The sequence below is a fragment of the Myxine glutinosa genome, chromosome 6 (assembly GCF_964187855.1).
Source record: "Myxine glutinosa chromosome 6, kmMyxGlut1.1, whole genome shotgun sequence".
Taxonomy (NCBI): domain Eukaryota; kingdom Metazoa; phylum Chordata; class Myxini; order Myxiniformes; family Myxinidae; genus Myxine; species Myxine glutinosa.
This window is the reverse complement of record NC_136266.1, coordinates 22,145,045-22,162,612: the sequence shown is the minus strand read 5'-3', so window position 1 is coordinate 22,162,612 and position 17,568 is coordinate 22,145,045. Positions and strand designations below refer to the sequence as shown.

Genomic DNA, 17,568 nt, shown 5'->3' with positions numbered 1-17,568 from the left:
GCACAACATAGTATGTACAGTAATCCAATGTCACATCTGCAGAAGTGTCAATATCCCATTCTTAGAAAACCCATGGAAACATGAACCAAAAGCGATTGTTGAAAACAAGGAAGTAAATGCTCACGTATGACCTGATGATCCAATCCAGCGAAAACATAGAGAACAAAGCATTGCGCCCAGACATAGGTACTCAGGAACAAAAAGAAAAAGAAGGCAATGCTAATTGAGGTTTCAGTACCCAGGTATTTTGGTCTAAATAACACAGAAATCAAGAAATTGACCAAATATCAAGATCTCAAATATGAAGTGAAAATATCTTGGAATCTGTAGAGCACCGAAATTGTACCAGTAATATTTATTTGGAGCAACAGGAAAGATAAAGAAGAACCCCACAAATATCCTACAAACCATCCAAGAGAACATTACGACAAACAAACTAGAGTTGGAGGCTGTATGCATAACAATGCATATGTACGCATAACATTGACGATCCTGAAAAGAGCCCTTGGAACAAAACTCGCATAACAAGAAAACCTCAGTCCATGAATCGAGATCCTTCACCGAGATGAAGGTAGATACTTCGAGACCTGGGAGGGCTATGTTCCACCTTCTTAAACCAGCATATGGAGATAACAATTAATGACACACACACACACACACACACACACACACACACACACACACACACACACACACACACACACACACACACACACACACACACACACACACACACACACACACACACACACACACACACACACACACACACACACACACACACACACCAGGAAAGTCTGTGAGATGGAGTCCCTTGCATTTCATGCTAATTGTTCTCAAATAAGTAAGAGTCAGGAGTTGCAATGCTCCAAGTTAGTCTGTTTCATGCTATCAGATAATTAAGTGGTAATTACAAACATGTTCTGGAGACAATGTTTACAAGCCGTAGCAAATAAATTAATCCATGCAATTAACAAATCAAAGCAATTAAATTACAACATGGGTACTGATGACAACATGGGACAACAGCTATCATCAATATTGATTACAAACGAGTGCAGTAAGCAAAATTAATCGCTCCACCATTCGCCCTCGTTTCCCGAGGCCTAAGTTATGCAAAAATAAATAAATAATAATAATCAAGTCCACCTGCCGACTCTCTTTCTGAAGATCAGACAACTGCAATTTCTGTCGCAGGCGTTGTGCGTGTTGTTCTGCCTCGGCTTCCAGCTCCAGTCGCACACTCTGAAGGTCCTCCAGGATTTCGTGGAGCTTTTTCATGACATCTCCATCACTGTCACAATGCAGCTCCAGCCCTGAATATCACGAGCGGTAGAGCATAATGAAATCAAATTTGGAGCAAAAGAGGGAAGCAAACAGTGTGAGGAAGCAAAATCGTGTCGAATGATTTTGGGGTTTAACTTTTTTTTTTACCCAATCTCGTCTTTTTCAATATTGAAAAATAATTAATGGAGCGTGACGATATATTTCCTAACACATCCATTCAGGTTTTCACAGAACCAAGAACTGTGTATATAATAAACAAGTGTCAGAGAAATACCCCGGGCATGCACTCTATTGACCTCAAATGTGCAGTGATCCATGATGTTTACTGGATCATGACTTTGTGATCTCAACCACAAGTCGATGCTACACTAACAAAGAGACTTTCCGACGAGTTTCAATTCTAGCAGTGAAAAAGGAAGTGAATGAGACGAGGCAGACATTTTTTTCCTTCGTTTTGGAGAAATATTTCTTTTTTACAAGATCGAGGCTCATGGAAGAGTGAGGTGATAAAGAGTTACCCTGCAAGTAAGACGGTGGGGTTATGAAGGTTAATGGAGAGAGGAAATATTAGAAATAGGGATGGGGTAAGGATCCGGAAGGTCTCATTTGGAAAATGGGGAAAGGATCTGGAAGATTTCATTTGGAAAATGGGGAAAGGATCTGGAAGATTTCATTTGGAAAATGGGGAAAGGATGAGGAAGGTCTCATTAGTAAAATAGGGTAAGGAGCTAGAATATCACGATGATCATTTTCTGAATGAGATTGCTGGACAATTTTGCATTTTGTGTCGTTGAGTTGGTATCAAGTTGTATTTTTACATATTACAAAAACATATTGTTTGATTAGATTATGGTAATGGCAGCAAATATCAACGAGGCTAAGATGGGCCGAATGACCTCTTCTTGAGAAATCTTGTTTTATATACAAAAAATAAGAATAGTATGTGTATATATATATATATATATATATATATATATATATATATATATACTGAACAAAATTATAAACGCAACATCCGACATTTTGAAATAATTTATGAACGTTACAGTAAAATATCACCTATATTTTTCGGTATGTACAAAAGGTTGATGAGTCTTGAATTTGAGTGCATAACGGTGTTTAAACGTTTTCAATGTTGTGGCAATCCCGTTATGAGATATTGCTCCCACCAGACGGGTGTGGCATGTACTGTCGCGTTTCAAAGAGCGTGAGCATTGCTCAGACACTCCTTGTACTGGGGACAATAAAAGGCCACCCAAAAATGACAAGATTTGTCAGACGTCACAATGCCACAGATGCCACAATTCATGAGGGAGCGCGCCATTGGCATGCTGAATGATGGGATGTCCGTCAGAGCTGTTGCTGCACAGTGCAATGTGCATTTCTCCACCATCAACTGCTTGCGGCGCCATTTCAGACAGTTTGGCGCGACAGCCATCGGTACATCTTGCCCGCAGACCACTTGGTACACACCAGACATCACCAGACACGCGACAACCACTTGCCCGCAGACCACGTGTTACCACACCAGCTCAGGATCGGTACATCCGGCTCCTCCACCTGCGTGATCGTGTGCGACCAGCGACACAGACAGCACAAGAGACGGTTGGTCTGAATAACTGACGAATCACAGGACAGACCGTACGAAATCGTCTCAGAGAAATCAATCTCCACGCCCATCGTCCTCACCAGGGTCTTGACCTGACAGATGTTCGCCGTCGGAACCGACTACAGTGGGTGAAAGCACATTTTCGATGGCCCTTGGCACGCTGGAGAAGAGTCCTCTTCACGGACGAATCCCGTTTCCTACTCTTCCGGGCCGACGGTAGACAGCGTTCATAAATTATTTCAAAATGTCGGATGTTGCGTTTATAATTTTGTTCAGGATATATATATATATGTACATATATATATATATTGTCGCGCAACTCCGATTAACACCAGAGTTGCGGATTGCCAATCACGAAGGCTTTAACTCCCGAGGCGGAAACTCAATGGCGGATTCCAAAACCTAAAACACCCAAGCGCGCGGAATGGAGGGGCACGGCGAGAGCCCCGCAGCCTTATCGATTGAAATCAACCACCCGGTAAACTGCGTTCAGATATATGTACAAAAATAATATAAGGGTTTATTCAGGAAAAGCAAAGACAGTAAAAAACACGTGCCGGTAATAAAATATCCTACTTCGGGATCCCGCACACCAGACATCAAATACAAACAGGGGAGATATGAATACCAAAATAAAATGTCACGTCGTGTACAGTGTACGCGGAGCTCGGTCTTATCTGGTCTCGTCGTTGTCTTTGGCCGCCGTCCAACACGGGCTCCGTTTGGCCCCGATGTACCCATGAGGCCTCGCTCCAAGCTCCGATCCTCTAGCTGCCCACGAGGTCCGTGCACCAAGCTCCAAAGCACCCAACGCAGGCCAGCGGCTTCACACGAGGTCGATCCCCACACGAAGCACGAAAAGACAGGAACGGAGAGAACACAGGTGTGACTGCACGTCTTGTCCTTCCAACTCGCTTCTCAACTGCTCACTGCCAACTGCGCACTGCAAAACCAACTCTTGACCACGAATCCAACTGCTCTCGACTCAGGAAGGCCACTCTCTACTGAACTGCCAGGGGCCAGGAGTGAACTCGTCTCAACTTAACACCAACTCGTCACTCATGGGCTGCGCGACTTTCAACTGCCCGAAATGGCGTTCGGCCCCCATTAATATCCCTGGCCGGTGACGTCAGCTTTGGCGCACTGTCCTACCAATCAGAGCCTCCCCCGACTTGCCGGCTCGTCCAGGGGCATGCCCACTGTGCCACTCTCACTCCCGTCCCCTATTTCTTGGTCACAGCACATGCTATGCGAGGCAGGTAGGCCTCTCGGAGGTGCAAATGGTGGCGGCCATTATCGGCGGTGTCCTAGCCCGATTTCTTCCTAAGTCATGTCATGGGGGAAGGGCGTCATTAATGTTGTACTAAAGGTCCTAACTAGTGTCTATGTGGTCTGCAGTGCCATAAGGGACAAAGGTTTGATTACCAGGTGAGACATACAAGGGCTCTACTCATTAACCCCTACACTACCGATCACCCGAATCTCCTGGTAGATTCACAATTATACACCTTAACCGACAAAACGCCTAAACACACAGAACTTATTACAGGTAGATTCCCTATCGCGACAGTCGAAGCATGTTACCTACTCAGATCTACTCTGCTCTACATATATCACTACCTAAATTCGGAACTATATATATATATATATATATATATATATATATATATATATATATATATATATATATATATATATATATATATATATATATATATATATATATACAGTATATAAACAGTATATATATATATATATATATATATATATATATATATACATATATATATATATATATATATATATATATATATATAGATATAGATATAGATATAATTATATAGATATATATATATATATGACATTACCCATAAAGGAACCTTTGCACAAAGTAACTTTCAACACCAGGCTAAAATCATAATCTATATTTACGGCCATATCCCCAAAGTGTGAATCATGCGCTGATCAGCGAGGCTGGTCCATTGTACGGGAAGTAAAAATGAACTTTTATTTTGGATCTAAACTGAAATGGAATTCTAATGCAAGGACTGTGATGCCAGGATATTTAAAAATTATGCAATTTAAACTCAACGTCTATCTTCGTAGGTTAATGCGGAGTGCCGAGTCTTTCTTCAGGCTTGGACTCAGAGTGGTTGAAACGGCGACTATTTCCGAGATCGAGACACGCTTTGGAGATCGTACAATATCGAAGCAGAAACGGTTCGTTTTTGATAAAGTAACATGACAATCGCAGCAAAAGAGTGAGCTAACGTTTTGGTATTTTCTTTGTAAGCATTTAATAAACATAGGGGCAATACCCCTGGTGCTCACCTGGTAGAATAAACAGTATACTGCACCGACTAAAGGTATTTTAAACCAATTTCAATGGTTGCTAGAAGACAAGGCAGCATGTAGAATCATACTAACATAATCATTTGACTTTAAACAAACAAACAAAAAAATACATATTTTTGGGGGCAACCCCCCCCCTCCCCTCCCACAACTCCGTATACCTCGTCAAACCCCAATTTATGTAATTCCTTGAACAAACATTGGTACATCACAGGTGATGAAGGTTGTGGTGAAGTTTCATTGAAATTGCATGTGTAGTTTCTGAGACAAAAGCAAATACCTATTTTGGGGGGCAACCCCCCCCCCCCCGTGTGCCCCTAAAGGGGCAGATTTTTTTTAATGCCCTGAACAAACTTTGGTACATCACAGTTGGTGAAGGTTGTGGTCAAGTTTCATCAAAATTGTGTGTGTAGTTTCAGAAAAGAAGGCAAATACCTATTTTGGGGGGGTCAAATCTGGACCCACTTTGACCCCCCCATCGACCCCCTTAGACTTCTCTTTTCTTAGTTCCGTGAACAAACTACGGTACGTCATGGGGGATGAAGATTGTGGTGAAGTTTCATCGAAATTGTGTGTGTAGTTTCAGAAGAAAAAGCAAATTACTATTTGGGGGGGGGGGGGGGGGTGGGGGAGTCAAACGTGGATCCACTTTGACCCCTGTAAATCCATTTAGACCCTGATTTTTTTTAATGCCGTGAACAAACTTCAGTCACAACACTACAAATATCATTTATGCCAGATTTTCCTTGACATTCCCAGGACTTTCTTCAACATGAGCAGGCTTTTCCATGACATTTGTGGGAATTTCCTCAACATTCGTGGATTGTCCTCGACATTCCTGGGATTTTCCATGAATCAGGAACTGCCGGAAACCCATTCCCCTTTTGCCCATTGAAACAATGCCCCCACATTCAGGTTCTGACATTCGCGGCATTTTCGAGGAACGTATCCCCTGCGAATGTCGGGTCCCGACTGCATCTGTGTGTGTGTGTGTGTGTGTGTGTGTGTGTGTGTGTGTGTGTGTGTGTGTGTGTGTGTGTGTGTGTGTGTGTGTGTATATATTAATGAATGACGAACTTTGATAAATAAGGAAGGAAGTAAAGAAAAAACAAAAAGTCTGGAAATTTGATTAAAAATTTGATTAAAAAGTGTGAAAAGCAAATATTAAAAAACAATTGATTACATTTTTCCAACAGAGTGAGAGTACAGATACCATGAAAGGAAAGCTGTGAAGAAGAAGGATAAGTTCGTACAGGAATTATGCTCTGCGAGACGGTTCAACACATCCTCGCCGTGCTGTATCGTGTCCAATGCCAATGAGTTCAGCACGAGAGACTTGTCGGAATGGAAGCGAAGCTGCCGTTCTGGATCCATCTGGTTATCTCTGAAGATGGTTGTACCTCGTTGGACAACCACCTCATGCCAGGACAAAAGTGAAGACTTGACCTGCAGCAGAAGAGGTCATCAAGTCAAAAAGGTGTTTGTGAAATGTGTCCTGGTTGTATCTACCTGAAAAATCCTCAATAACTCATTCGGCTTACAAAACAAAAATAGGCCTTCATTAGGCAATAAAGAACATCACATACATAAACATACGTATATTTATGTACATCAAGTCAGCGTCATGTTGCATCTAGTGTCAGTGTTGCTCCATTTGTTTAATATATATTGTTGCAGGTTCGGCAAAACCCCAGAAAGTTGCATTCGACACATAAGAGTTCCCTAGTTCACATATTTCCATAGCAATTCTGTTTAGTGAGATTACCTTTCCCCTGGTATCAGTGTCAGGGAAATGCATTATGTGTGCATAGCAGGTTCGAATCCCCTTTGTAATTCATACCTTTCTAAATTCCCTCTCATCTTCTTTCCCTCTCATCTTCTATCCCTTCTAATCTCTACCCATCTTAACCTCTCTCCTTCCCCACACCTACCTGCAGTGCAAGCATGCACACAAAGCAACATGCATTACAAAGCACACACACACACACACACATCACATTACAAAGCGTAACACTACATTACAAATCAAAGCCATTCTATATCCGAGCTAGCATGAAGAAGGAAAGGACAGGGAGCGCTCCAATGAGCGAGTGCCACATGAAGGTCAAAGGGCGCTGGGGTGACCTTCACTCCCGACAGCACGCTTCGCCCAAGAGCCATAAAAGCCGGAGACTTTCAGGCATCATGGCTGCTTCGCATCTGGGAGATGACATACGACAAGCTGCACTGAGAGAACGAGCCTCCACAAACGACGAAGCACTGCAAGGACGAACCTCTGTCCGAACGAGCAGGCTGGTGCCATGAGGCAAAGGCTGGACGGGCAGCGAAGGTTCTCTGGATGTGGCGGCCAAACACACTGACTTACACGATCTTTCTCTCCTATTACTACTTTCAATTTGTTTACTTGAGACACAAAATAGCTTCAATTTCCTCTTGACCCGTCAGGTCACAGAGAGCTTCAACAATTGACTGTTGACCTGTCAGGGTGGGGTTACTGATTCGCACCCTCACAGTTTCCTTTCGTGCATACAATTCGTACACCTGCACCTCTCCCCACATACTGCACTGCATTGTCCTCTTCCTCTTATTCCTTCCTTTTCTCCCAATCTCTCCCTCCCCCTTTATATGTTGGGACCCACGTTGGCTGGAAAGGGATTGACAATACACCCTGACTTCTTCTTCTTCCCATTTTTGGGAACGTTTTCATCTAATTTCCCCGGATGTATGAGGCGCCTATGTCTTGCCAGTGATAATTTTGAATGCATCGGGGTTCCTTTGAGGGCTAGGGCTAAGACTGTTTATTGTGTGACAATGCAATCTTCTGTAAATACATGCCTTTCAACATAGTTATTTGCAAACCTGCCTGATCGTTTGTTTTCTCCATTGGTTAGAATAGTATGTCATAAGTAGACGGAAGGTTGTACCCCATTGATTCGCTATGCTAGACTAGCTGACGTTCCACTTATGGTTCCGCTCAGCCGTACCTAATTAATAGACAAGGGTGGGGCGTTGAGAGCATGGTTCCCCATCTGGGATAAATAAATCACGGGAAGGTAATGGGAGATTTGGGCGTCTGGGACGCACCAGATTGACGCACTATGAAATCTAAATCTTGAAAGTTTTTGAAATATCGAGTACACAAGCCAAGTTACTGAAATGGCTGCCCTGGCAACATAATTCAGCCAATCACAGCCGTGATCTAATCAGGTTGAGATAATGCAATGAAGTGTAGATATCTGCGTTATGAAAGCAAAATGTTCAACAATTTTTTTAAATATCGCGTGCACAAAAGTACGTGGATGATCGGTCGGTCAGACGGAGATCATTTTATTGTCCCCCATCTCCGACCTTGTCGGGAAGGGGGGTGGGGAGGGCGGGTGAGGACAATAGACATTAAAATGTTATGGTTATGTTCGACAAGTATGTCAAACTACACTTTTGTCCAGCCAGGGTGCAATATTAGAGTTGCCCTATGTGTGCTGACTGACTGACTGACTGACGCTGGCACACACACACATTCTGGCACGTGTACACCGCCACACATACACACACCGACATGCACATACACCCTAACCACACAACAATTAACATATCTTCTCTCACCTCTTCAGGAACGGAAGAGGTTACTAAGCAAGAGGAATTCATGAGAGAATCAACTTTGTTATTTATGTTGTCCAATCCCAAACAATTCAATTTTTCATTCTTCGGTTGTAACCTGCTTTGATTACATTGGCCTCCAATAACAGTATATGGTGCATTACATGTGACACTGGAGTAACGATTGCATGCTTCTCAAAAAATAAAAGGAAAATGAAACATTTATTTTTGATGTAACTTTATCATGGAAAAACAGATCAACGGAATAACGGATCATGTAAAACCTGGAATAACGGAATAACAAAAGTCATAAAAACTTGTATTGTGTTTTTCAAACAAAATGACAAAAAAATCCTTTGATTGTTTTGTGAGATTAAAAGGTTAATTAAAACGGTTGACGTATGCCACTTCTCACCTTTTGCACCCTGGTGTACCACATTGCGCAGCACACATGCAACTTAATTGCCTTTTACCATATGGTTTTCATTGTTGCTGAACAATGATCAATGTGGGGTCGGTGCACCACAAAGTTGTCATGTGCAAATGTAAGTTGGTAATCTGCACCAATGACATCTAGAGCTTTACCTCCAATGCCTGGCGCTTGAATGAATGGAAGCGGAGTAGCAGCTCGAGGCGCGTCGCTCGTTCATGGAAGATCTGATCCACGCGCCCACGATCCTCAGATAAACGCTGCATGACATCCTGCAGGTAGACCAGGGAACTACCATGGGGTGGCCGACCACTCCTGGACGATCCCTCACTGCAGAAAGGCAATTGATGGCATGTTAACGACGCTCTCTCCTCTACTTCCACTACCGGCTTGCATAGGATCCGGAATTCCCAAAACGCCAACTTTTGGGTGATTGAATTAACAACATAAATATCATCTGATAATCCAACAGGTTATTAACATTTGGACAGTTAATTATTATGTGAAGCGCAAAATCACAATAGAAACACGGGCCGACAGGATGGCCTACTAGCCCTAGACAATTGCACACTCGCCTCTGTGTTGTATAGTCTGGGTTTGAATCTCGATCCAACTATAAACTGTCATCCTGGTGTTTCACAGGAAGAGTGATTCATCAATGTGTGTGCAGTCTCTTAGATGGACATTAAACTGGGCATCCATCTACTGGTATTAGTTGGTGGATGATAAAGATCCCACGATGTCCTTTGCAAAAAGCCTGCGAGGCATCACTGCCACCCTGAACTAATTTGTAATTCCTGCTCTAACCTACAGGGGGCACCACAGTTGTATCCCCAGCAAAATGATGCTACTCACAGCTATGTGCTGCATATATGAAAGAAGAAAAAGACCATTGAGAGATGTAACTCTTTGGCCAGAACCTAGAATCGTGGTTACATTACCCAATAAGTGTGTGTCTGTCCAGAGCATAACCTTTTAACCATTTGAGCTTTTGTCATCAAATTTTAAACAAACCTTTATTATGAGAACCAGCGTGACTCGGTGAGCTCCGCACGCCTCACCACACGTCGTTTCAGAGGGGTAGGCATCTTTGACCATTTTGGTGTCTTTTGGGTCTTCATGGTGTTTTGGGTCTTCAGGGCCATGTGTGTCTTCTGGATCCTCTGGGCCTTTAGGGGTATTTTGGGTCTTTGAGGTGTTTTGAGTCTTCAAGGTCTTTTGGGTCTTTGGTGTCTTCAGGGGCTTTTGGGTCTTCAGTGTCTTTTGGGTCTGTGGGGTCTTCAGGGGCTTTTTTGGTCTTCGGGGTCTTTTGGGTCTTCGGGGTATTTTTGGTCTTTTGGGTCTTTTGGGTCTTTGGGGTGTTTTGGGTCTTCGGGGCGTTTTGGGTCTTCGGGCGTTTTGGGTCTTCGGGGCGTTTTAGGTCTTCGGGGCGTTTTGGGTCTTTGGGGCGTTTTGGGTCTTCGGGGCGTTTTGGGTCTTCGGGGTGTTTTGGGTCTTCAGGGTCTTTTGGGTCTTTGGTGTCTTCAGGGGCTTTTGGGTCTTAAGGGTCTTCAGTGTATTTTGGGTCTGTGGGGTCTTCAGGGGCTTTTTGGGTCTTGGTGGTCTGAAGAGTCTTGGGGGAATTAAAAGGTCATCAAAGGTCTGAGGGGTCTCAGCAGTCTTAACGCAATTGAGAGGGTTGATTAAGAGGGTGGTAATTTTATTTGAAGAAGAAGAAGAAGACGTTTTCGTCGCATATAAACATACATACATAGCGAACCATATACGTTTGCTCTATTATAATAAAGATATGGAGAAAATAATAATAAAAATTGGGTCAAAATGTCAGAGCAAAGTAGCAGTGAGTAGAAATAGGCCTTATTGCCCATCCACCCAATTTGCAACAAACCTTTATTTTGAGAATATGGAGAGAATAATATAATAAAATTTACTTAATTTTTTTTCCGCTATTGTTTTCGTTAAATTTAATTTGGCCACAAAGCGGATGTGGATGGCCTTTGCATTTTTTTAATTTTTTTGTATACAAGATCGAGGCTCGTGTAAGAGCTTACATTAATCACAAAAAGACAAACTGACACATACAACATAAGATAAAGGGAGTGGGAGACAAGATGGGGAGAGAGAGGGAAGGACAAAAGCACAACAGTGTAGAACAGGGACATCGGGAGATCTGTGGGAGGGAGAAGGCTTGGGGGGAGGAGGAACGGGAAGGGGGGTGGGGGGTTATTTATTTAAAGATGCTTTCTAGTTTTATGTGAAACTAGCAAGTTGGCAATGCCCACATGGGATTCTAAACGGGTTAGGGATGGAGCTGGAAAAAATGCAAATGGCATCTTCTGTCATCGCGCTAGCAAGCTGGGAGCAACAATTCCCATTTATTGCCACATCCGATGCAATTTAATTGCTCTAATGGCGGTATGGTCATGAAGTTGGAAAGAGGATTGACGAGAAGAGGAAGAAGTTCAAGGAGTGGCAGAAGGCGAAGGGTACGGGAGCAGAAACAGCAGAGCATGAAAGTTATAAGGCAGCCAGGGAGGCTGCAAAGAAAGAGGTAGCAAAGGCGCAGGAGGCATGTAGGAAAATGTTCGGAGAACGCTTGGATTCGGAAGAGGGTCAGAGAGTAGTATTCAGGATTGCAAAGCAGATAGCGAAAGAGAGGTGTGATGTGATGGGGGTGAGTTGCTTGAAGGATGAAGTGGGACAAATCGTTGTGGACCCAGATGGAATTAAAGGAAGATGGAAAAGATAAATGGAAATGCTGTTGAATACAGAGAATGAATGGGATGGCAACATAGAGAGTAACCCAGTTTTAGGACCGGCAGAGAAGATAACTGAGAAGGAAGTTGAGGAAGCGATAAAAGCAATGAAGAGTAGAAAAGCGGGAGGGCCGACGGGAGTTGTGGGAGATATGTTGAAGGCAGGAGGAAGTTGGGGTGTGAAGAGAATGACAGAGATCTGTAATCTGGTGGTGAAAGAAGGCCACATTCAAGTGGATTGGGAACAGAGTACCCTCGTCCCTCCATACAAGGGGAAAGGTGACCCTCTGGAGTGTGGCTTGTACCGAGCGATAAAGTTATTGGAGCATGGAATGAAGGTATTGGAAAGGGTGTTGGAGAGGAGGATAAGGAAGAAAGTGAAGATCGACGAAATGCAGTTTGGATTTATGCCAGGAAGAGGAACGACAGATGCGCTTTTCATTGTGAGGCAGTTGCAGGAGAAGTACATGGAGAAGAGGAAGAAGTTGTTTCTTGGGTTTGTTGATCTGGAGAAAGCATTCGATAGGGTTCCACACGAAGTATTGACATGGGCAATGAGGAAGTTAGGAGTGGAGGAATGGTTGATCAGAGTCGTGATGGCAATGTACAAAAGAGCGTGCACAGCTGTAAGGACGAAGGACGGGAACAGTGGTGAGTTTGAGGTGAAGGTGGGAGTGCATCAGGGGTCGGTACTAAGTCCACTACTATTTGTAGCTGTGATGGAGGTGCTGGCTCAGAACGTAAAGGAGGGTTTACCGTGGGAGTTGTTGTATGCAGATGATCTGGTGTTGATTGCGGAAAGTATGGATGGACTGAAGGAAAAGATGAACAAGTGGAAGGAATGTATGGAGACAAAAAGTCTGAAGGTGAATATCAGAAAGACGAAGGTGATGGCAAGTGGTAAAGCATGTGGTGAGGTGGAAAGAACTGGGAAGTGGCCCTGTGCTGTGTGTAGGAAGGGTGTCGGAGTGAACTCCATTCAATGTATAATGTGCGCTGAGTGGGTTCATCAAAAATGTAGTGGTCTGAGAGGGTCATTATCCAGTGTGGCAGCTACATTCAAATGTAAGGTGTGCACAGAGGGAGCTGCAGATGGAGGAAATGTTGAGTTGGATCTTGGAGACGGCGTGAAGCTGGAGGGTGTGAAAACATTTTGCTACCTCGGAGACATGCTGAATGGAGAAGGTGGATCAGACACGGCAACGGTTGCTCGAGTGAGATGTGCATTGAAGAGGTTTCGGGAACTTAGTGGCGTGCTGATGAGGAGGGGAGAGTCGTTGAAGCTGAAGGGAAAGGTGTATGCTCATGTGTGAGAAGTGTTATGATTTATGGGAGCGAGACATGGGTAATGAATGTAGAGCAGCAACGAAGGTTGGAAAGGGTGGAAATGCGAATGGTTCGATGGATGTGTGGAGTATCGTTGAGAGAGAGGAAGACAAATGATGAATTGTGAAAGATGATGGGAATAGAGCCTGTGATTAATGCTGTGAAGAGGAACAGGTTGAGATGGTTTGGTCATGTGTTGAGGAAGGATGAAAGTGACTGGTTGAGAAGAGTGATGGAAATGAATGTAGAAGGAAGTAGAGGACGGGGAAGACCGAGAAAGACTTGGCTAAAGATGGTGGAAGAAGAAATGCGGGCAAGGGGGTTAACAAGGAGAGATGCAGAAAATAGGGCAAAATGGAGAAGATTGTCATGGGGACCGCAAGGCTAACCCCCGCTCTTGCAGGGAAAATGGCCTTTAAAATGCATGTTATTGTTGTTGTCATGGCGGTATGGTGCGCCATCTAAAGCCGTTTGTTCGATATATGTAGCTGTTTGATTGCAAGGCTCTTTAATAAAAATTGTATTGTGTCAAAAGCCAGTGACCAATTGCAAATTAATAGTAGGATTCAATGGAATTTTTCAGGAGAGCAAATAAAATTTCTCCGTTTGGGTGAAATGACACACACCACTTTCCTTTTAAAGGCCAATGGGTGGCTGGTGGGAAGAGGTGTGGTTACATTTATTACATTTAGACCAACGCCTTAAATTAATGGTATTGGACTAATCAGACAGTCCTTTATTCCATATGGGATATTTGACAACATAATCTGAGGCATCTTACTATAAATTCACCAAATGTCTGTCCGTCCGTCTGTTCCCAGGTACCGCAAAAACGGCTGAACGATCGCAACAAAATTTTGGGTGGGTAATCCTGGGACCCCCTGGAGTAAGATAGGCTATATTGTTTTTCCAATTTTTTCCCAATTTTTCCAATTTTCCAATTTTTCCAAACACGATGGAATAATATTGACCGATATGAACAGTGATGTGGCTTTTATTGAAATTCTACAAATGCTGTTTAGATTTTGATGATTTGCATGTGTTATGATTTAACGGATGTTTATATAAATTGGTTAAAATAAAAAAGCCTTCAATTTCTGATATTTTGCCTTTTCATTTGGGCCTCCCAATTGAAGCCCCGCCCATGGGGCGGGTACCGTTGCTAGTCCCTTTAAAAGGCCAAACATTAAGGCAGCACCTACGATGGAAAATCAAACTTTGTACCTGTTTCTCCAGTCCGTGCTAATGTCATAATGCCACCTGTAATAGGGCTAGGTGTCTTTTCAGGCAAAAATAGAAAAATAAGTTGTTTATGAGTGTATTAAGAGCGCCACAAACCAACCACATTACTCATGACTGCAATCAACCACGAGGTTTAAAGAAAAGCTAATCCATCTGACGGTTTGATTCATAAAGACACGGTCACATAAAATGGAGACAATTACATTTCAACAAAGTGCATGCGGTTACACATCGATGAGTTTACGGTGTACTTCTCTCTAGCTTGGGATGATGGATGCCGAGCGGACTAACAGCACATCGTGCCATGAAGGGTTTTGCACTTTCAATCAAGATTCCAAGCCAGGGCCAAGGAGAAGCCTTTTTATATTTGTATTTCTACAACACTCGCTCCACTGCACGGTAATTTCCCAAGTGTGTGCCGCGGAATTACTCAATGCTTCCATGCCACAAGCTCAGGCATTAATCTAATGGGCATTCAAGAAACACTTTGTCCGCACTTTTAGCCATAAATTTTCACTCAATGGAAAAATGAATCGACTCGCATATAGGTTGGAGATCAAGTACTCCGCAAGGTAAATAAGCGAGTCTTGTGTAATCCGGTTTATTTCTGAAAGACTCCCACACTATATAAAATATGACAGCAAACAAAGGCTTTTTTTTTTTTTCTTTTTTTTTTGTATACTGAATCGAGGCTCGTGAAAGAGCTAACATTTATTTCACAAACAAATCAACCAGACAAACAAAACACACAAAAAGAGGGAGCGGAAGACAAGATGGGGAGAGAAGGGGAAGCACACAACCACAACATTTGAGAGCAGGGAGAAGTGTGGGAGGGAGAGGGCTTGGGGGCAGGAGGCATGGGAGGGGGAGGGCGGGGGGGGAGAGGTATAAAACACAAGGGGACCGAAATTAGTGGGGGTAGAAAAGATCAAGGTTTTGGATGGGGGAGGATAAGAGATGGTGGTGAACAGCTGTTTTAAAGACCTGGAGGGTGCAGTGGGATTGAAGAGAGTGAGGGAGTTTGTTCCAGAGGCGGGAGAAAAGAGGAATGAAAGAGTGAAGGTGAGCAGAAAGTCTTGATTTTGGCAGTTTAACCATAAGAAGGTTGCAAGCAGATCTTGTGCGACCTGTAGGAATATTTGGGGGACAGAGCCCAGAGAGGGCTGGGGGGGCAAGGCCAGAGAGGAGTCGGTAGAAGACGGAAAGACCACCAACCTGCCTGCGGTGAGTGAGTGAAAGGCCCTTGGAGTTAGCTTCATCGCGGGAGATTCCAATGATTCTGACCGCTTTGGTTTCAACAGCGTGAAGACGGGCTAGGTGTGAGGCAGGAGCACCAGACCAGAGGGGAGAGCAGTATTCCATAGAGCTGTGGATGAAAGCCTTGTATGTGGTGAGGAGCTCAGGTGTGCCAAGGAAGGACTTCGCACGACGGAGGATGCCCAGTCGGCGACTGGCTTTGGAGGCCAGATTTGAAATGTGGTTTTCCCAGGAAAGATCATGGCAAATAGTGAGACCCAAAAGCTTGAGTGACAGAACTTCTTGGAGAGGATTATTCAGAAAGTGGATGGGAGGGTTTTCCAGTCGGTCTTTTCGGAGAGACATCGTAAGAGTGTGAGATTTATCAGGATTGAAAGACATGTTCCATTTGTTTGCCCAGTCTGTGATTTTGTCCAGGTCTGCAGAGAGTGAGGAGGCTGCAGACTGCCGATCTGAGGGATGAGGAATGGAGTGACAGAGAGTAGAGTCGTCAGCAAAGAGATAGAGAGGATTTTCAAGAGAGTCAGGGAGATCATTGATGAAGACCAGAAAAAGCCCAGGGCCCAGAACACTACCTTGGGGAACTCCAGCCTGAACAGGAAGAGGAGATGAGAGAAACCCATTCAGGGCCACACGTTGACTACGACCAGAGAGAAAGTCCGCCAGCCATGCGTGGAGATTTCCATGGATACCAAAGGAGGACAGTTTGGTGAGCAGAGCAGGGTGCCAGACCGTATCGGAGGCACGTGAAATGTCAAGGGAGACAGCTCTAATTTCCTGTTTGGCGTTGAGGACCTCCATCCATTGTTGAGAAAGCAGAAGCAGCATGTCCAGAGTAGAGTGACCAGGTCTGAAACCAAATTGATGATCAGAGATCAAGCCATTGGAGAAGAGGAAAGATTTCATATCTGAAGCAATGATGGATTCCATGACTTTGCTGATAATTGGGAGAAGGCTGATTGGTCTGTAGTTGCTGGGATCTGTTTTTGCACCTTTTTTGTGCAAAGCGGTGATGTTGGCTGATTTCCAAGCAGATGGCAGATGACCTTGAGCAAAAGAGAGGGTGAAGAGAACAGAAAGAGGGAGTGAAAGAGCGGAAGCACATGATTTTAGGACCCGTGGGCTGATGCCGTCAGGACCAGTTGCAGAATCAGAGTCGAGGGTTGACAGAAACTTTTCCACCTTGTCAGGAGGAAAGGACACAGAGTCCAGGAGCAGCTGGGTACGACTGGGTACGGTGGGTACAGAGAGGGATGGGTTTGGGACACAAGATTTAGAGACAAACACAGAGTTGAGGCATTCAGCTTTTTCACGTGCGGAGTCAGCCGTTAAGCCGTTTGAGGTGAGGGAGGGGATGGAGGGGGAACAAACACCAGAAACAGATTTGACCAGACGCCACCAGGATTTGGAAGAGGGAGACAGATAAGAGAGTTCGGTCTTGAGAACGGTGAGATATTGTTTCCTGGCTCTCCTGAGGGTGGACACACACTTGTTTCGGGCTTTGTGAAAGGAAATGAGATTTCCTTCCGTTGGATTTGCTTTCCAGGAGACGAAAGCAAGTTGTTTCATGGCAACAGCCTCACCACAATATTCCGTGTACCATGGACGGGAGGAAGGGTATGACAACTGAAGACGAGATGGGATAAATCTGTGCATGAGAGAGAGCAATTTACTTTGAAAGAATTCCCAGGATGGGTTGATGTCAGAGGCGG

General features: G+C 44.1%; 1 protein-coding gene across 4 annotated transcripts in view; it reads right to left on the bottom strand.

Moving 5' to 3' along the window:
- The window catches only part of LOC137429644 (kalirin), a 429,755-nt gene that overhangs the window by 230,701 nt on the left and 181,486 nt on the right, over positions 1 to 17,568 (bottom strand). For all 4 annotated transcript variants that reach the window (XM_068119740.2, XM_068119741.2, XM_078779669.1 and 1 more), the window contains exons 14-16: positions 9,431 to 9,605; positions 6,502 to 6,694; positions 1,150 to 1,316 (exon numbers count right to left, since the gene is read on the bottom strand). In XM_068119740.2, the coding sequence (XP_067975841.2) occupies positions 1,150 to 1,316; positions 6,502 to 6,694; positions 9,431 to 9,605 (535 nt within the window). The remainder of the gene's footprint in view (positions 1 to 1,149; positions 1,317 to 6,501; positions 6,695 to 9,430; positions 9,606 to 17,568) is intronic.